The sequence below is a fragment of the Natrix helvetica genome (genome assembly GCF_964273705.1).
Source record: "Natrix helvetica genome assembly, chromosome: Z".
NCBI lineage: Eukaryota > Metazoa > Chordata > Lepidosauria > Squamata > Natricidae > Natrix > Natrix helvetica.
In genome coordinates this window covers 120,043,647-120,064,794 of record NC_138554.1, presented here as the reverse complement: position 1 = coordinate 120,064,794, position 21,148 = coordinate 120,043,647, and the positions used below count along the sequence as shown (strand labels likewise).

Below are 21,148 nucleotides of genomic sequence, written 5' to 3'. Positions count from 1 at the left end.
GAAACAGAAGATAACAATAAATGTCAGCTAGGAAATCCGCAAAAGAACAACAACCAAAAACCCCTGCGTGAGCGTGCAAGTAAAGGCGAGAGGGAGATGATTGACAGCTCAAACAGTCGGGTTAGGAAAGAAAGGAAACATGATGGAGCCAGACAGTCCCGAAGGCGGGGGACCCTCGCCTGGGTAGAATCCAAAACAACCAATCAATGGCGGGGAAGAATTCCGGCGCGAGAGAAATGGGAAGGTCCAGCCTACCACGCGCGTTGTTTACTACAGGAGAAAACTCCTAGCAACCGAAGAACTAACGTCCCCGTGGCAACCAGCGGCGCTAGCTCTGCAACAGAAAAGAGCCGCTGACTAACTAGGCCGTATCTTCCTAGATTCTAACAATTACGGAGCGAACCGGCCATCGGTTCAGTCTGGTAAGCAGCTGCGAACAAGTAGGTGTATTTGTATATTCAGCATATGTTCAATATATATTCAACATAACACACTTTGGTCTGCATGTTTCTTTTCTTGTTTTTAGCATCTTTCTGCCAAGACTCTGGAATGGTCATAAACCATGGGAGTAGCCTTGACTAGAGCAGCTCAGTGGACGGCAGCTGGAACTGGAACGGGCACCTTAGAAATTACCCCCCTGAACGAATCTCTTTTGAATGAAATTATCAAGTTCACAGAAACGTTTAGTAGCAAGCATCCCCAGGAAGCAGCTTTTGTCTTTAAAGAACCACTTGAATGGCAAACAAAACTAGAACCATCTGCATTTGAGGCAGGCTACGATGTCAGGTAAGTCTGTGGCCAGCTCACTCTTCCCAGAATGTACAGTATAAGAACAAAATAAGTCTTCAAGATACCTATAAAGATGTTTTTTTATGGGTGCAGATTTTGTTTTCCCCATTTCCTACTGGAAATATTAGGATGTGATTTGGATCTTTTTGTCCTGTGATGTCTTAGTAGACGTGCATAACTTTTGCATCTGCAAATCTTCAGATTAGCAACCCTTTTTATTGGTCAAGATAATTTTAAGGGATGTAAGGAACATAATCATAATAATAGATAGAGTTTAAGAAAGAGGCAGTTTGATATAGTGACTGAAATGTTGAGCTAGAAATCAGGAAACGGTGAGTTCTAGTTGTCCTATAGGCATGAAAGCTGATTGGATGGCTTTGGGCCAATCATGCACTCTCAGTCCAACCCATCTAACATGTTTGTTTCAGAAGATAGAAAGAAACAGGAGACAGGAGTTAGAAATATTAATTATGAATGCTACAGCTAGTCCTAATGTTACAATGGAAATTAAAGTTAGGATTGCCATCAATAAGTAATTCATCATACAGTGTCACATCACATGACTGTGTTGCTTAGTAATGGTAATACTGGCAATCTCCATTGCATTATAACCCCAGGAGCATCCAAGTCAAATGGGAAGAGGTAAGGAGTGTGTGGCTGCCATGGATTGACCCTGGGAAGATAACAGCAACAGACAAGTACGGGGAATTGTGTGTGTTTGTGGGAGGGGAGAATTTTGCAACAGAGGATAAGATCCCTGGGATCTCCTATTCCACAGTGGAAGAAAAAGCAGCAGGAGCAACTTGTGATCTTCCCTTCAGTTTTCTACTGACTTTGCTTGTGAGAAGATTTACTTTAGAATGAATGAGCTGGAAGGGACCTTGGAAGTCTTCCAGTCCATCCCCTTGCTCAATCAACCTATATTATTTCAAATAAGTGATTGTCTAGACTCTTCTTAAAAACATCCAGAGATGGAGTGCCCACGATTTCTGGAGGCAAGCTGTTCACTATTTAATTGCCCTCACTGTTAGGAAGTTTCTCCTTAATTCCAGGTTGCTTCTCTCTTTGATTAAGGGTAGTTTCCAATCATTGTCCTCTGGTGCATTGGAGAATAATTTGACCCCCTCTTCTTTGTGGCAACCCCTCAAGTACTGGAATACTGCTATCATGTCCCGTCCCCCCCCCCCTAATTCTTCTTTTCTTTAGACTAGCCAAACCCAAATGCAGGCGTTCTTCATATGTTTTACTCTCCAGGCTTTTGATCATCTTAGTTGCTCTTCTCTGAACTTTTTCCAAAGTCTCAACATCTTTTTTGTAGTATGGTGACCAAAATTGGTTGCAGTCTCACTAGGATTTTATAAAACAGTACTAATACTTCATGTGATCTTGTTTCTATAACTCTGTTTATACAACCTAGGATTGTATTAGCTTTTTTGGCGGCGGCTGCACAATGGGGCTTATATTCAAGTTATCATCCACTAAGACTCCAAGGTCCCCCTCACAGTTACTGTTTTTGAGCCAAGTTTCGCCTAATGTGTACTTAAGCTTTTGATTTTTCCTGCCTAAATGTAAAACTTTGCTTTTCTCCATGTTGAAATTCATTTTGTTGGATAGAGCCCATTGTTCAAATTTGTCAAGATCTTTTTGGATCTTGAGCTTGTCTTCTGGGGTGTTAGCTATTCCTGCCAGTTTAGCATCCTCTGCAAAGCTGGTAGGGAAGGTCGCAAATAGCAATCACATGACCACAGTGCACTGCAATGTTATAATCACAAGGTGGGCCCAGGCACCCTCATTGCAAACATGATTGAGGACATACTATGATGTAATTTGTGGACCAATCACAAGACCCCTCATTCAACATCATAGTGATTTTGAATACTTGCTGAATAAATGGTCATAAGTCAAGGACTACCTGTAAAAATAAAATGGGATAAAAATTTAAAAGAAATAAATTTTAACTTTTGCTAAATGTGCTTATGATGCATTTGTGTGTACCAAGTATACAGTATATATTGAAGAGTTCCTAAATTAAAAGAGACTTATTGCCTACAATGAACTGTCATAAAAATTGCTAAGAAATGTAGATCAAGGATCATGAGAGTTATCATCCAAAATTCTGAAAAACCCAGCATTAGAAAAGCTGATCCACTATATTCTTTTTGAAAAACCAATGAAGGCTATGTAATTTCTAGATTCAGTATAAGAATTAATGGGATATCCAATGTTTTGTTTAATGAAGCTTGCAATATTTCCTGTTCAGAAATAATCATCATTCAAGGCTATTGACACTGACAATAATAAAAAATACAGAAATGCAAAATACAAAAAAGATAGCAAATTGAGGCAAGTTATGTTTTGTTATTATTGTTATTAGTTGCGAAGTCATGTCTGATCCATCGCGACTCCATGGACAACCTTCCTCCAGGCCTTCCTGTCCTCTACCATCCTCTGGAGTCCATTTAAGCTCACACCTATGGTTTCAGTGACTCCATCCAGCTACCTCATTCTTCTTTTGCCCTCAATCTTTCCCAGCATTAGGCTCTTCTCCAATGAGTCCTTCCTTCTCTTTAGGTGACCAAAGTATTTGAGTTTCATCTTCAAGATCTGTCCTTCTAAAGAGCAGTCAGGGTTGATCTCCTCTAGGACTGAACCAGTTTGCTCATCTTGCAGTCCAAGGGACTCGCAGGAGTCTTCTCCAGCACCATAGTTCAAAGACCTAAATTCTTTGGTGCTCAGCCTTTCTTATGGTCCAACTTTCACAGCCATACATTACAACTGGGAACCGCAGCCTTGACTATACACACTTTTGTTGGCAGAGTAATGTTTCTGCTTTTTAGTACGCTGTCTAGATTTGCCTCAGCTTTCCTCCTCAGGAGCAAACTTTATTTCTTGGCTGCAGTCCCCATCTGCTGTGATCTTGGAGCCCAGGAAAATAAAATCTGTCACCACCTTCATTTCTTCTCCATCTATTTGCCAGGAATAGAGAGGGCCAGATGCCATGATCTTAGTTTTCTTAATGTTGAGCTTCAAGCCAACTTTTGCACTCTCTTTCTTCACCCGTATCAAGAGACTCTTTACTTCCTCTTCACTTTCTACCATTAGAGTGGTATCATCTGCATATCTGAGATTGTTGATATTTCTCCCAGCAATCTTAATTCTAATTTTAGATTTATCTAAACCCGCCTTTCTCATGAGGTGCTCTGCATATAAATTAAATAGGCAGGGTGACAGTATACAGCCTTGCCGGACTCCTTTCCCAATTTTGACCCAATCGGTGGTTCCATGTTGCTCCTTGATCTCTTGACTTTTCTCAAGAGACAAATAAGATGATCTGGCATTCCCATCTCTGTAAGAGCTTGCCACAATTTGTTGTGATCCACACTATCAAAGGCTTTAGCATAGTCAATGAACAGAAGTAGATGTTTTTCTGTAACTCTAGTTTTCTCCATGATCCAAAGTATGTTGGCATTTGATCTCTAGTTCATTGGCCTCTTCGAAATCCTGCCTGTACTTCTGGTAGTTCTCAATCCACATACTGCTGGAGTCTAGCTTGTAGGATTTTGAGCATAACTTTACTAGCATGTGAAATGAGTGCAATGTGCAATAGTTTGAACATTCTTTGGCATTGCCTTTCTTTTTTATTATTAAAAAACAAAATGGATAATATCCTCTTAGTTTAAGAATACATAATCCTATTGCATAACCCATTCTTAGCAAATTCTATAGCATTTAACATGATCAAAGCAAACAAAATAAAAGCCTAGTATATAAAAATAATGAATTAAAAAAGTTAACAGCAAACATGATGGGGGTCCATTCAAAACAAAGCAAACTAAATTAAGGGCCAAACACACACACACAGTGGAATAAGATTGCTTTGATCTATTTTTGAAATGTTAGCAAAATCAAAGTCATCTGTACCTCTGGGGGACCTTGTTCCACAAAGTGGGAGTAGGTACTGAAAAGAACTGTCAGTCCTTGCCCCATGGACCACATGAATAACATGAACCTACAACAGGGCGAGAATTCCATTCTGGCAAGTTGTTGCCTGATATATCCCATTATGGTTTTTAAAAGATAATGACCAGTATTTTGAATTGGTCTCGAAAGCCAATTGGCAACCTAAGCAGTGACCTCAAATTAGATTTTATTCTAGCCTGATGAAATTGACCCCTCAGGAGTATAGCTTCTGTATTTTGTTCCAGCTGTATTTTCCAGGTTGTATTTTGGAGAAAATATTTTGACTTCAAACATGTATATTCCAATAAGTAAATAAGTACTCAGGATTTTCTTTGTGAAAAAATATTTGGATTGAGAATGTAAGGGCAAATGTCAACCAATTTAGAATGTACTCTAAGGAAATGTTACTTCCCCTGGAGTATATAAAATAAAAATGTTCAGATGTTGATCCTGGTTTAATTTGCTACAAAAATATTCCTTATTCTATTAATGTAATCCAAGCTATTAAAAGACAGCTCACAATATTTAATAGATTAATTTTGGTAAGTTAATAAAAAATTAACATTCAAACCTAACACTATTTTATTAGGAAACAAGATCCTACTTCTAGGTGGATTAAAATCAGTTTGAGAAAATGATTTGCAAATTGTCATTGAGAAAGAGGATTTGGGTTTGTATTTCAGTTTCCAAGACTTGGGTTTCACATCTTCTGCCCAAATTAGAAAAAAATTATATCAAAAAAGTATAGGGTATATGACTGATAAAACTGGTATACATGACTAAAAATTGGAATAACTGTAGTGAAAAACAAGCTATGTTTATTATTTATTAAGAATCACTGGATTTTAAATTATTACTTTATTCTTTCAGTGAAAAAACTGTTCAGTCTCAAGAAAAAGACAAAAATGGACAGCCACTTCTCCTCCTTAAAGGATCAACAATTAGCGTTCGGAGTTTTGGACAGCTGTCTTATTTACTCTCTGCTGCTGGGAAAAAAAGACTGAAAGAAGCACAGGCATGTCTTGAAGGTATTCTGTATACTCTTTCTCTGAAAACCTGATATTTCTGAATTACTTGATAATTGCATTATTTGGCCTTGTTCTATTTGAATAATTAGTTCAGAAGGAGAATTTGTTGCTACTCAAACCTAGGAGAGGTAATTTATCATGATTCAATATCAGAAATAGGCTAAATAATGCTAAAATTAGATGTTTTACAACTAATGGGATAAAGTTTCATTCAAATTCATATTTATTTGTAATTAACCAAGACCTTCAATAACTCAATGTGAGTTCTTTATGTAATTTGAATTACTTATAGCTAATAGAGATCCTATTGTGAAAATTCTTGGCCCTGGATATGGAACAATTGAAGGAGAGGATTTGTCCATGCTTCGTTTACTAGACAAAATTAAAAAGGATGATGCATCAGATAATGAAATTAAAATGAAAATTTCCCTACTTCTTCAGCAATTGGATATGCAGTTGCTTAACAGCTCGCTGAAACAGATATCACAGTAAGTCTATTTCAGATAGTATTTGTTTATTTAAAATGAATTATGACCCTCTCAGAGGGCAAATCTTATACTTTTACATTTTTTAAAATAAGATTTATTTTTGCATTTATTAACTGAAAATTCAAATAATTCCCAATAATTTGAAAAGGAAAAGTAATAGAAAGTAATTTTGAATCTGGAGCTTCTGTAGTTTACTCTTCAAATATTGTCACCTCTGAGAATAAATTAAGAACGAACATATAAAGATTTCTGCCTTGCCCCTTTGCCTTCCTCATAAGTAATTTGGGGACATTGGGTGCTATCATAGACAAGTAGTCAGAGGAAAAATGTAAGGTTGTCAGAAAACAGGAAAGCATTTTCCCACAAATGTCCTATGTTAACCTAATTTTTGGTTTCCTGTTCGCCCAACAGCCCTGCCATACTCTTTCCCAAACCAAGACATCCAGTGTTATGTATGAGAACTTCTTGCCTTAAAGCTAATTAGCCAAGCAGTTAATAGTGTTTCTGTGGAATATAGAATTGCTTTGAAAAAGAAACCCAACATATTCTTTAATTGAATCTTTAAATATTGTTAGAATGTAATTAATTTATTCTAATTACAGAGAAGTGAGATTAACACCAACTGCTGTGAAAAATGAAGTAGAATTGCTTAAGCATTTCTCTGGGCCAATGGAAGATGCAGTCCTTGAATCACTAGACTATATATCAGGTTCAAATTGTGTTTTTTTATTCTTATCATTTTTAAAAAAATGTATATTAAATACAAATAAAAGATAGGCTCACAGACATTTTGGGTTCATGATGATAATGGAGAATTTGATAAATTGACAGGAGTTTCAACATTAAACTGACCATGCTGGGGAAGAGGGAAGTTAACAATATTTATTTATTTATATTTTTAAACCCACTTCCACAGACTGTAACAGGGAAAATAGGTACCTACACAGTTCTGATCTTTGTAGGCTATAGAGATATTATGACATCTGAATATATTTTTCCAAGGCTTTCTTTGTTATCCTACAATTGCTAGTCTATGGCACATTTTTGATTGCTTGGTTCCTTCATTCTTTTTTTTTTACAATTTTTATTTGTTTTGAACAAGGACAAACAAACATTAAAAAAAACCATCTTCCATTACAAATTGTGGAAAGTGTGTCAGTTGGTTACAGTATTTCCATGCACCTCTTCCATAGTCACCACCTGCTTTTCATATCAAATATTTTAAATTCACCTATATTCATGTATATCACAATTATTATATCTCAGCCTTAATTTGTCTATAATTATTCTTACATCCTTTTATATATAATATTCAAAATCTAAAATAAGATTATATGATAACATTCCATTAAATCATCCTAAGATCATCCAATCACAATACATCTTTATAACATATTCTAGATAAAACTTTTAAACATTCTCTCATAATCTCCATGTGTTGTTTATATAAAATTTCATATTATCAAACTAATATATCTATATATATATTATTATCATTATTAATCATTATTTAACTATAGCTATTGTCGCTTCATTTTATACATCTACTAGTAAACTAAATTTAGCTTAAATTTTTATTATACATTTTCATTGCATCAACCTGTATCTTTGCAGTAATAATACGGTCTTATATCTCTTGCCATTTGTAGCATTAATGTTCTAGTTACTTTCTTAATAAATCTTGTATAAATTTCTCTTGACAACATGTTATTCCTTTCATATCTCTTAAAAGCTTGAAACCCAACATCTATTCTTTCCATCAACTTATCTTTCGTTATTGCTAGTGCTTCTGTCAAGATTTCTCTCCTTATCTCCGTCAATTTTTCTCTCTTTTCTTCTGTGCTTTGAAGTCTGGGGTAGAGTTCCAATCCATCTGTCTCCCCTTTCCATATTCCGCTCTTGCCATTACCAATCACACTCACTTTGTTGTTAATATCCACAGTTTTCTTATCTCTTTGCTCATTTTTTTCTTGCATCTTTTGAACTCTGTCCTCCACTTTCTCCATTTGATAAACATCCTTAGTTTCTCCATCAGATTTTTCTGTTTTGTATTCCATATTCTCCAATCTCTTCAATTCTCTGTCACAGCTAAAAGATTTTGAATTTCAAACATAATAATTTGCAATGTTACAGTTTCTTTTTCCTGCTGAGCCATTCTTTCAATTTTGCAAGCCCTGCCACTATAGGGTTCAAGGCTATTTTAATAAACTTCAAACAGATTCATTTATTATCTTTCAAGTCAAAATGTTGTCTTCCCTCCAAAAGCTAGTGATAGAACTTCCAAAAGGCATCTGTATAAACAACTTGTGCTCTTCACTGTCAGTAAACAAACTGAAATAACTTTGAATCTCAAGTGATCACAGAGAAAGAAGAAAAAACAATATATCCAGCCTCCAGCCTCTAAATGGCAGTGTAACTACTTTTCCTCCTGTTGTTACAACCCTCTTTATAATCCTTCTTGTTATCTTCTTTATATTCCAAGCTTAAGGAAAAAAAAACCTTAAACGGAGATCAAAAACAATCCAATCAATCCAATCAAGCATTATAAAAAAGAGAGAATTTTAATCCATAGGTATAAGCAAAAGTGAAAAAAGAAGAAAGAATTAATCCATTCAGTTTAAAAAATAAGGAGCCCCTGCAAAAGTTAGAAACTGGATAACACACTAAGTTCAATGCAGATGAATCTCACCGCCTACAGTCTTCTGTCTTCAATCTTAACTTAATTTTTTTTCTTGGGTAGTCTCTTCCTCTAATAATAAAACTTCCTCACCAATTTAACACACTTTCTCTTCTCACTTTCTTCCCATTCCGGAGCTGTCCCAACTTCAGCAGCTTCATTAACTGTGTTTCTGTTGCTGGAAAAAAAGGGCTATTCCTGGATCTTTCAGGGACTTTGCAGTGTCCCTGAGACAGCAAGAGGTGCCCTTCTCAATCACCATCTCTGCGGGATGGTTTAGATCCAAATGGACCGTCCAGCGGCAGAAATTCAACTGCAATCTCGGAGCACCAAGATCGCACGTCGTGCTGTCGCTATGTCAGCTCTCCTCAGGTTCTTTTATTCTTGATAGTTGAACCTAAAAGACAGAAATTGTCAACAATTCCAATATTTTCACAACCAATTCTAAGTGGTTGTTATATCTGTTATCATTTATATATGTTTATAGCCCCCATCTCACATTTGATGTGGCATAATTAAAATAAAACTATTAAAATATGGTTATGAGGCCTGCAATTTGGCAGTTCGAATCTCACCAGGCTCAGCCTTCCATCCTTCTAAGGTCAGTAAAATGAGGACCCAGATTGCTGGGGACAATATCCTGACTCTGTAAACCGCTTAGAGAAGGACAATGTAGCCATTTAATGAGCTCTATACTTCCATGGATCCCTTGACCTGATGACTTCACCCAGTATCTTTTATATGGTTAATGTTAAATAGGAGCGGACAAAATACCAAGCCTGGTGGCGTGTCACATAGTAGGGAAGAGGGAATAATCTCTCATTGCCAATAAATATTGACTGGCCTGCCTCAAAGGAAGAGAACCAGCATAATATGGTACTGCCCACTTCCAGCTCCCAAGGCTGCTCAAGATAGATACCATGATTGATATATCAAAAGCTGCTGAGAGGTCATCCTTGAGATAGATGCATGACCTCTATCTTGTTCTTACTAGAGATCATCAAAAACACAATGGATATTGTCTCTGGCCTATGCTAAGATCTGAATTGAAAGGGCTGAACTAATTTACTTCATACAGAATTCTATGAAACCTTTGTGCCACTATCTTCTCAGCAACTTTCCCTAAAATGAGAACATTGGCTACTGGACGAAGGTTGTTCAGTATGGTGGAATCTATTCGTGGCTTCTTGAAGAGAGTGTGAACTAACTCCTCTTTGAAGGTTGGAGAAACAACTCCCTGTCTTAAAGAAGAATCCACAATCTCCAACCACAATTCATTAGCTTAGCAGTCTTATCCATTCAGGAAGTATATAAATCTAATGAGCTCACAATAAATGTAAATCTAATAAATAATTAGTTCTCCCTTTTTTACTTGTAAATTTGCTCTCATTTTTTTTATTGTCTTCCTTAAAATCCTTGAAAAGAACTTGCAGATTCATTATATTTTCAGTTATCAATACGGTTTCATCAGCTTAGCACAGTTTATTAAATATTTCTTCCCTCAGTATTAAAACCACCCTCATATCTTTCCAACACAGCTCCCTAATATGGCACCAGACATAGAGATAGCCCTGGAATACCAACTGCATTTTTCAGCAACCATTTCAAGTTATAATAAAAATAACTTTATGACCATTACCCTGATTTATGACTTTTGCAACATCTCTCAGGCACATGACCACCATACAGTCAGTATGCACTGTTCTGTGCCTGATATATTGTTTTTCTTGTGATCCCCTCTTTGCAGAATGGAGAGATTGGAGAGAAAGGAATAACAAAAGAATAACACAATGGGAAATATACCAGCCTGGTTGAGTAGAGTGTGCTCACGGCTGCTGGTACCAGCACTTGATTTCATTGTGCATTCCCCATTGTGTGCCTGCTTAATCTCTTGTAATCTCTTCCTCTCCAATGAATCCAAATGGTACAATCATTAATTCCCTTCCTGTTAATTATCCCAGGGCCGGAGTGAACATTCCAAAGGTTGGGGGAGTAGGCAAAAAGGAAAGTGAAATTACATTTCCCCCTTAGTGACAATTTTGCTTAACGATGGAGTTGCTGGTCCCAATTGTGGTCTCTAAGTGAGGGTTATCTGTAGATGCTTCATGCTCAGGCCTGGTATATTACCTATTTTACTTGATAGTGTTAATTTTTATTATGCATGGTCTCAAATTGTAGATTACCTTTTTACCACTTTTTTAATGTGTGTCTTAGAATCAATGTTAACTTTGGCAACTGCCTGGACAACTCACTGCAGTTCTTTTTGCAAGATTTCAGAAGTGGTTTGCCATTTCTTCCTTCATATGATATGAAGAGTGATTGGCCAAAGTCATCAAGTTGGCTTTGTGCCTAAGGTGGAACTGGAATTCATGGTCTTATAGTTTCTGCTGCCTTAACCACTACATCAAATTGGCTTTTAAAAAATTAATCTGCACTGACTGAATATGCAATGTTTCATTTGCACTAACATCACAGTAAAAGTTTATTTACTACATTTTTTCCTCTGTCGGGTAAATTAAAGTGGACTAAAGCATTGCTCTTGTTTTTTCAGACTATGAATTCTTCAATGGATGTCGTGCCCCACCTTGGAGACAAGTACATGGGGAAATTTGTTATTTGTCAATTAAACCACGTGACACAGATGCTATGTTTGTTACTTGTAGCACAGCAGGAATATTCTTAAATGGAGTAAGTAATTAAAGCAAAGCTTTATGGCTTTTATTTCAGAGATTGTCTCTATGATCTAAATAAATGTTTGTTTGTTTACTGGTTAAAACTGTTGTGCTACTTGTAAGTCAGCAACATAAATAGTTTTCTTTTCATAAGACATTCAAATGTATAATTATCTTAGTTTTGAATTTTTGCACCCAAATAATTTTGTGGTGGCCCTGTGCACCTACATTCTATTCCTGCTGTTCCTTTATATACTGATTTATGCTATGCTTATTCTAATTATGAATTAGAATATAAATTGTTTTCTTTTATTGTAGGACTTGTGATTATGAACTGGATCACCATTATGCATATAGAGAAATAACACAAGACATTTTTAAAATAATGTGCTATAATGCTGCTGAGAGAAATAAGGATTATAATTATATGATAGTATTGAAATGGAAGAAAATAAATAATATTGAAATCAATGTGATAGCTTCACTCACTTTAAATTTTAAGAGACGTTTCAAAATGGAATGGATTGAACCAATTTAAAAAATGCCAGAGGTGAAGGTTGCAATATGTAAACCCCTTGGAAATAGGTTCCAATAAATTCAGTGTGACTTACCTAGAAATGAGTATAGCTCTGTGTTTCTGAGAAATGTGTGAAACAGTTGAAAATTATATAAAACTTGGTTTTCTTATAGGGAAGAAGCAATGAGAGAGATGAAATTGATTATGAGAGGAAGAGTGACATATATAAAGATCTTGTCACATTTTTAAGAGAACGATCAGCAGCATTTGTAAGCAATATGGTTAAACAGGTATGCATTTCTTTTTATTATACTTCTAGTTCTCATCTATACTATGAACAGTTTGAAAGCTTGCATATCTTAAGTTATTTTTATGTGATTTTGTATCTTATTTTAGTTCAGTCTGTTTATGCAATATGCATATATTTATACGAGCACACATACTGTACAATCACACATTGGACAACTTCACACATATTAAGTCACAGTCTGGCTTTTTGGTTTATTATGTTGTGTGAATGTTGGATTAAATGCAGGTTCAATGGAAATCACAGAGTGACTTTAGGTCAATGACTTTCTCACACCTCATATAAGGTTGTGGGGAAAATATCTGTAAGAATAGAATAGAATAGAATAGAATAGAATAGAATAACAGAGTGGGAAGGGACCTTGGAGGTCTTCTAGTCCAACCCCCTTCTCAGCAGGAAACCCTATACCATTTCAGACAAAAGGTTATCCAATCTCTTCTTTAAAACTTCCAGTGTTGGGGCATTCACAACTTCTGGAGGCAAGTTGTTCCACTGGTTAATTGTTCTAACTGTCAGGACATTTCTTCTTAGTTCTAGGTTGCTTCTCTCCTGGATTAGTTTCCACTCATTGCTTCTTGTCCTGCCCTCAGCTGCTTTGGAGAATAACTTGACTCCCTCTTCTTTGTGGCAGCCCCTGAGATATTGGAACACTGCTATCATATCACCCCAGTCCTTCTTTTCATAAAACTAGACATACCCAATTCCAGCAGCCATTCATCATATGTTTTAGCTTTCAGTCCCCTAAACATCTTTGTTGCTGTTCTCTACACTCTTTCTACAGTATCAACATCTTTTTTAGATCATAGTGATCAAAACTGGATGCAGTATTCCAAGTGTGGCCTTACCAAGGGATTATAAAGTAATATTAACACACTTCATGTGATCCTGATTCTATCCTTCTATTAGTGCAGCCTAGAACTTTGTTGACTTTTTTGGCAGCTGTAGCACACTGCTGGCTCATATGTAAGTGATTGTCCACTATGACTCCAAGATCTCTCTTACAGTTACTACTATTGAGTGAGGTACCACCTATAGAACTGTACCCTTGCCTAAATGTAGAACCTTACTTTTTTCACCATTGAATTTTATTTTTTTAGGTAGCGCTCAATGTTTAGGTTTGTCACGATCCTTCTGAATCTTAAGCCTATCTTCTGGAGTGTTGGCTATTCCTGACAGCTTGGTGTCATCTGCAAATTTAATGAGTTTCTTATCTATCCCCTCATCCAAATCATTGATGAAGATGTTGAAGAGTACTGGGCCTAAAACAAAGCCTTGGGGTACTCCACTGCATACTTCCCTCCATGTGGATGCAGTTCCATTGTGAGGACTACTTGTTGAGTGCAGTTGGTCAGCCAGTTACGAATCCATCTGGTGGTGATGTTATCTAACCCACATTTTAATGTTATCAAGTTGTAAATTGTGGTCTACTTTGTCAAATGCCTTGCTGAAATCCAAGTAAATTATATCCACAGCATTCTTCTGGTCCACTAATTTTGTCACCTTGTCAAAGAATGCAATAAGATTTGTCTGGCATGATCTCTTTTTGAAAAACCCATGTTGGCTTTTGGTTATGACTTCGTTTGCCCCTAGGTGCTCATTGATTCATTGCTTGATAATCTTCTTCAGAATCTTCCCAGGTATTGAGATCAGGTTGATAGGGCTGTAGTTTCCTGGATCTATTTTTTTTCCTTTTTTGAAGATGGGAACTACATCAGCTCTTTTTCAGTCCTCTTGTAGTTCCCTGGTGCTCCAGGATCATTATGTGTATTGAACTGAGTACCCCCCAAATGGCATGTAAATTGAATAAAGTATTGTTAAACAACTATAGCTCAATGCAACATATGTCCACCAATAGGTTCTTTGACTAAGTACTTTTGGTGATTTACAGTATTTATGAAGATAAATTGTAATTATATCAGGTACATTGCCCAGATCTGGCTGATATTTAAATTCTGCCAAGGAAGTATACTTTTTTAATGCTCCAAGTCATTGTTATATTATAGACTGCCTTATTTGTGCTTTCCTAAACATGAGCGCAGTGGTGAAAAATTATATTTCAACATTTATTTAGATGATCTAATACTGAACTAAGTCACTTAGAAGTGAGAATAGAGCAGATAATATAAGAGATTATGAAAATCTTTATAGAAAATTGGAATTGATGAAAAGGATTGGTAAATACAATCCTCATTTCATTGTCAAAAGCCAAATGTAACAAAGTATTTTGAATGAAGTTATTAGGAATCAGTTTTACAATATTTTATCTATAATATTTTTTTTCATTTGTCTATGAACCATAGAAAATATCTATGGCTGGCTCAGGAATTTATCTCTAAGTCTGGAATTTTGCCAGTAAATTTATTTCCTAGATCCTTAACACACTTATTTGGAAGCTGTTTTGATTTTAATGGAACTTCTTTCCAAGCTTAGGACTGCAGCAGTTGGCAAAAAGTCTCTGCTCATCTTTCTACACATGTTTTTCCTTTAAGCAGTAGTATAATTTTAAAGCAGGAAAATATCATATTTTAACAAAAAAGGTCAACTGTCTTTGACAATGCTTTAAATAATCAGAACCATTCCTCTTTCTAACTTCATCTCTTATTATTTGAATAAAAAGAATCATTATTTTTCAGTTTTCTTTGATTTCAGCATTAGGGGTACTTTAAAACTAACATAGCACGAATGATTGTTACAATGTTGCAAGTCTAGGATTTAAATATTGCTGGCAAATCAGAATAATATTTTTAATAAAAAATAGCAGCTATAATGGTATTTATGGCAAACAATTTTCTCCATATTTTTAGATGTTGCATTTTCATAGGAACATTCATTGCAAGTAAGCTAAAATGGTTAGGTTTTGAGATAAGGGACTAAAATTCTAACACTCATAATCCATAGAGAAATAATGACATCAATACATACAATACAATAGCAGAGTTGGAAGGGACCTTGGAGGCCTTCTAGTCCAACCCCCTGCCTAGGCAGGAAACCCTATACCGTTTCAGACAAATGGCTATCCAACATGTTCTTAAAGACTTCCAGTGTTGGGGCATTCACAACCTCTGGAGGCAACTTCTGTTCCACTGATTAATTGTTCTAACTGTCAGGAAATTTCTCCTCAGTTCTAAGTTGCTTCTTTCCTTGATTAGTTTCCACCCATTGCTTCTTGTTCTACCCTCAGGTGCCTTGGAAAATAGTTTGACTCCCTCTTCTTTGTGGCAATCCCTGAGGTATTGGAACACTGCTGTCATGTCTCCCCTAGTCCTTCTTTCTATTAAACTAGACATGCCCAGTTCCTGCAACCGTTCTTCATGTGTTTTAGCCTCCAGTCCCCTAATCATCTTTGTTGCTCTTCTCTGCACTCTTTCTAGAGTCTCCACATCTTTTCTACATTGTGGTGACCAAAACTGGATGCAGTATTCCAAGTGTGGTCTTACCAAGGCATTATAAAGTGGTATTAACACTTCACGTGATCTTGATTCTATCCCTCTGTTGATGCAGCCTAGAACTGTGTTGGCTTTTTTGGCAGCTGCTGCACACTGCTGGTTCATATTTAAATGGTTGTCCACTAGGACTCCAAGATCCCTCTCACAGTTACTACTGTTGAGCAAGGTACCACCTATTCTGTACCTGTGCATTTCGTTTTTGTTGCCTAAATGTAGAACCTTACTCTTTTCACCATTGAATTTCATTTTATTAGATAGTGTCCAATGTTCAAGTTTGTCAAGGTCCTTCTGTATCTTTAGCCTATCTTCTGGAGTGTTGGCTATTCCTGCCATCTTGGTGTCATCTGCAAATTTGATGAGTTCCCTATTTATTCCCTCTTCCAAATCATTGATGAAGATGTTGAAGATTACTGGGCCCAAAACAGAGCCTTGGGGTACTCCACTGCATACCTCCCTCCATGTAGATGCAGTTCCATTGAGGACTACACGTTGAGTGCAGTTGGTCAGCCAGTTACGAATCCATCTGGTGGTGATGCTATCCAACCCACATTCTTCTAATGGTCTACCTTATCAAATGCCTTACTGAAGTCCAAGTAAACTATATCGACAACATTCCTCTGGTCCACTAATTTTGTCACCTTGTCAAAGAATGCAATAAGATTAGTCTGGCATGATCTCTTTTTGACAAACCCATGTTGGCTTTTGGCTATTACTTTGTTTGCTTCTATCTGTTTGCTAATTCGTTGCTTGATTATCTTTTCCAGAATCTTTCCTGGTATTGAGGTCAGGCTGATAGGTCTGTAGTTTCCTGGATCTGTTTTTTCCCCTTCTTTGAAGATGGGAACCACATTAGCTCTTTTCCAGTCCTCTGGTAGTTCCCCGGTGCTCCAGGATCTCTGAAAGATATAGTTCAGTGGTTCTGAGATCTCGTCTGCCAGTTCCTTCAGAACCCTGGGGTGTAATCCATCTGGTCCTGGTATTTTGTACTTGTCTAGGGTAGACAGATGCTCACTTACCATTTTCTTCCCTATTTCAATTTGTGTTCCTAATCTGATTTTTGTGGTGCTGTTTTTGATAGGTTGGACTGTTTTATCCCTTTGTATAAAGACAGATGCAAAACATGAGTTAAATAGTTCTTCTTTCTCCCTGTTGCTTGTCACCTTCTCCCAAGTTGATGGAGACAGCGGTCATGCATGGGTTAACTCAGTCAGTAACCAATAGAACTGAGTCTACCAAAATGATGTCATCGTCTCTGTGGAGCATGCTCCCGCTTTTCTAGACTTAGTTCGATCAGAACTGGCTGTGCTAATCGCTTCTCCTCTACAAAACTTAAATATTTGATCATTTTAATTCGAATTTGAACTTAATTGGACTTCTCTGCAAACTACTTCTAAATTGTTCCTCTCCATTGGGCTCCTGCTGAAGTTCTCAGCACTCTCAACAGCCCCTGGGGCTGGAGAGGATTGCCTCGCTTTGGCGAGGCCTGCCTTGCTTGCCTTTGGGTTTCTAAGGCTCCCCAGAGCAGCAGCGCCTTTGGAAGGAGCCAGAAGAGGCTCTCCAATGAGGGATTCTCAGCCTCTGATTCTTTTCTGCTGCGCTGACTGCCGCCGCTGCCGCCAGAAGCCTTCGATCGCCGCAGGGAGCCCAAAAAGCCGTGTGGAGCCATTTCGATGCTAGGAGGCTCAGTTTCTGCCGCCGCTTCGCCCAATCGTCGTTCCGGCCCCAGCTGTCTTCCGCAGCTTTGCCCTTGGCCCCACAGCCTTGCCACAGGGCCTAACCCACCCACACTATCAGCGCGGCCTCGGATACCTCGTGGCGCCAGCCCATAGGCTTTGCAGCCTCAATGGCCATTTTGTTTGGGCGCGAAAGTGTTCGGTGGCCATTTTGGACAACAACTGTGAGTACTGGCTATGGCCTCCTCTCCCAATCCTGGCTCTCAGCTACCTCCAGTCCCTGTGACTCCTGCCCCTGCCACCGAGCCTCCTGCTTCTAAGGGTTGCAAGCCCAGGCCTGCTCCAGGGGATGCCATCCAGCCCCCTCCCAGGGATCCAAGGCCTGACCAAGGGGGCGCTGAGGAACCACCCCCCGGGAGGATGATAGAGCCCCTCAGGCCCCGGTTAAGAAGGCCAGATCCAAGACCAAGCACAGTGAGCCTCGCCTTTTCCAGGCCCAAAGGCCTGCCCATTCTAGCCCTGCTCCTGATCTATCATCTGACTCGGAGGAGGACTTCTCCCCTGCTGCCTCAATTCTGCAGCCTGAGGAGGCCAGGGGCACAGAGGCCTTGAACGACAGTGGGGATGATTCAGATTGTGGCAGGAGCAATACCCCTGATGAGGATCCCCTCTACTAGGAAGATATTTCTCCCCATCCCCGCCGTCGCCGCTCCTATTCGCCAGGCATGGCTGATATGATCTCTGAGGCCATTGAACGTGGGATTGCGCCTGACCTTAAACACAGGTCTTCTAATCGCTCTGCTTCTCACAGGTCTGCTTCTTCCTCCCGCTCCAGGCGCAGGGGTGGTGATCTTTCGGCTTCTTCGTCGAACGACCTACCCGGCACCTCCAACCAGCAGTCGGTCTTTGGGGGAGAGGATCACCCGGCAAGAGACTCGGATCTATCTGTGGATGAGGGTCTTCCCCCCCGATCCACCTCCCTTTGTCGGTTTGTTTAAACCTGCTGTCTTTCGCGCTCTCCTTTTTAAGGCCAGGAAGATCGCAGGCATTCCTTCTCCTAAGACGGCTCCAACTGCGGAAGCGGACAAGGCTGACACCACTGACCCGCTCTTTACCCAGCCTACGGTGGAAAAGAGGTGATCCCATCATCACGCTTCTTCATGGACGTTGTCCAAAATCAATGGGCATCTCCAGATACCGCCCCCCTCTCCAGTGCCTCGGATAAACGCCTGTACAATGTCTCTCCTGATCTTGCCAAGGCCTTGGAGGTACCTTCTATTGACTTACCTATCATTGCTCTGTCCTCTCCCAATGCGGCCTCGGCAGCTCCTGAGGAAACACTGAGGCGATCCCATCATCACGCTTCTTCATGGACGTTGTCCAAAATCAATGGGCATCTCCAGGTACCGCCCCCCTCTCCAGTGCCTCGGATAAACGCCTGTACAATGTCTCTCCTGACCTTGCCAAGGCCTTGGAGGTACCTTCTATTGACTTACCTATCATTGCTCTGTCCTCTCCCAACGCGGCCTCGGCAGCTCCTGAGGAAACACTGAGGCCTGAGGATAAGAGGATTGAACAGACTCTGGTCAAAGGCCACCAGGCTTCAGCTTGGTCTGTTAGAGATGGCACCTCCGCTTCATTCTTTAGCCACTCCACTCTCCTGTGGCTGAGACAACTCCAAGCTTGCCTTCCAGCCAGGGATTCTAGGGCTCGCAGAGACATTAACAAAATTAAGGCGGCCTTAGAATACACTGCAGATGCCTCATTAGACGCGGCCCGGTTTGCATCCATTGCCATTGCGTCCTCCATCTCTACCCGTCGGCTTATCTGGCTAAAACAGTGGCAGGCAGAAGCGTGAGCCAAGTGGAGACTTGCTTCTTCTCCTTACTCTTCATCTCTTCTCTTTGGTCTTCCTTTAGAGCCCCTTCTGGTAGAGTCCAAAGATAAAAGGAAGGTCCTGCAACTGGCCACTAAAAAGCAGGAGGGTCGGAGCCAATCCTTTTATTGCAGGCAGCCCTTTCGAGACAGGATGGGGGTGTTTCCACCTCCCGTCCGCAACGACAGGCCCCTCCTAGACAGACCCCCTCTTTCTCCAATAGATCAGGGAGGAACAACCAGAGGTTCCAGCCCAGGAAGCCCTTCAGGGACAATTCCAATAGTTCCTTTAAGAGGCAGAAGTGACTGCCTGGAAGATCTCTCCATAGGGGGACGTCTAGCTGCCTTTGTGGATCGTTGGGACGACATCACCAACGACGCGTGGGTCAGGTTCACTATCAGATTCAGCCTTCTGGATTTGCGATCCAGCCCTCCGAACCACTTTGTCACGTGCCCAGCCTCCAGGGACCCTCAAAAAAGGTTCCTGGTAGAGCAGGACGTTCTCCATCTGCTCCACATTCGGGCCATTCAACCTGTGCCTCCAGGCCAGGAAGGGCGGGGGTTTTACGAATCTCTCTTTATCGTGCCGAAGTCTTCGGGGGGCTGGAGGGCCATCCTCAATCTAAAATTTCTGAATCAATTCATCAGGTACAGGAGATTCAAAATGCACTCTCTCCTGTCAATTCTGGAGAGTGTTCGCGAACACGATCTCCTAACTTCAGTGGACCTCACAGAGGTTTTCCTCCACGTCCCCATTCACAGGCAGCACTGACGGTTCCTCCGCTTCGTTTATGTGGGTCACCACTTCAAATATCGGGCCCTTCCCTTCGGGCTGTCCTCAGCCCCGAGGGTCTTCACGAAGGTGCTTTCAGTGGTAGCCGCACATCTGCGGGCTCTGCCCATCCATATATTCTGCTACCTGGATGACATCCTCTTGTTGTCCAGGTCTCGCCCTCAGGGACCTTCAGGACACCCTTCAGGTGTTTCAAGACATGGGATTCTCCATAAATCAAGAGAAAAGTCACTTCACCCCCATGTTTCGCCTGGTGCACCTGGGAGCCCTCATAGACTCCTCTCAAGGGAAAGTCTTCCCCTCTCAGGACTGCCAGGACAGTCTCAGGGAATTAGCCAGGGAGGTATGAAGGCGGCAAAGGGTCCCTCTTCTCCAGATGTCTCAATTGCTAGGGAAGATGGTCTCCTGCTTCTCCATCGTCCCTTGGGCATGGCTTCACAGCCGCTGCCTCCAGTGGTTTCTTCTGCCCTTCCAGAAGACCGACAGCAGCTGTTCGGTAGTGAAAGTCACCCTGACACCAGAGGTTCTGCGCTCTCTGGACTGGTGGGTATCCCCGGCCATAGCTCAGGGATCTCTCTTCAGGGAACCCCCGCATCTCGTGGTCACGACGGACGCGAGTCTAACGGGTTGGGGAGCGCACCTGGAACATCAGGTCGCCCAGGGACTTTGGACCAATTCCGACCTGTCCCACAGTATGAATTGGCTAGAGTTAAAGGCCATCCATCTGGCCCTCCTCCATTTCCAAAACTCCCTTCACAACACCCACGTGCTGATCCGAACGGACAACACGACGGCCAAGGCGCATGTCAATTGCCAGGGGGAGATAAGAGCTGTGTCTCTCATGGAGTGTGCATTCCACTTAGGGACTTGGGCGGAAGCCAACCTTCTTTCCCTTCGATCCGAACACATCTCGGGGTCGGACA

At 40.1% G+C, this 21,148-nt stretch overlaps 1 protein-coding gene across 1 annotated transcript in view; it reads left to right on the top strand.

The window, feature by feature from the left end:
- Window positions 1-312: 312 nt before the first annotated feature.
- The window catches only part of LOC309401940 (homeobox protein Mohawk-like), a 188,594-nt gene continuing 167,758 nt past the window's right edge, over window positions 313-21,148 (top strand). Inside the window, exons 1-7 of the mRNA XM_081971321.1 lie at window positions 313-412; window positions 527-786; window positions 5,620-5,777; window positions 6,070-6,265; window positions 6,868-6,974; window positions 11,494-11,630; window positions 12,305-12,421. Of these exons, the coding sequence (XP_081827447.1) occupies window positions 563-786; window positions 5,620-5,777; window positions 6,070-6,265; window positions 6,868-6,974; window positions 11,494-11,630; window positions 12,305-12,421 (939 nt within the window). The 5' untranslated portion in view covers window positions 313-412; window positions 527-562. The remainder of the gene's footprint in view (window positions 413-526; window positions 787-5,619; window positions 5,778-6,069; window positions 6,266-6,867; window positions 6,975-11,493; window positions 11,631-12,304; window positions 12,422-21,148) is intronic.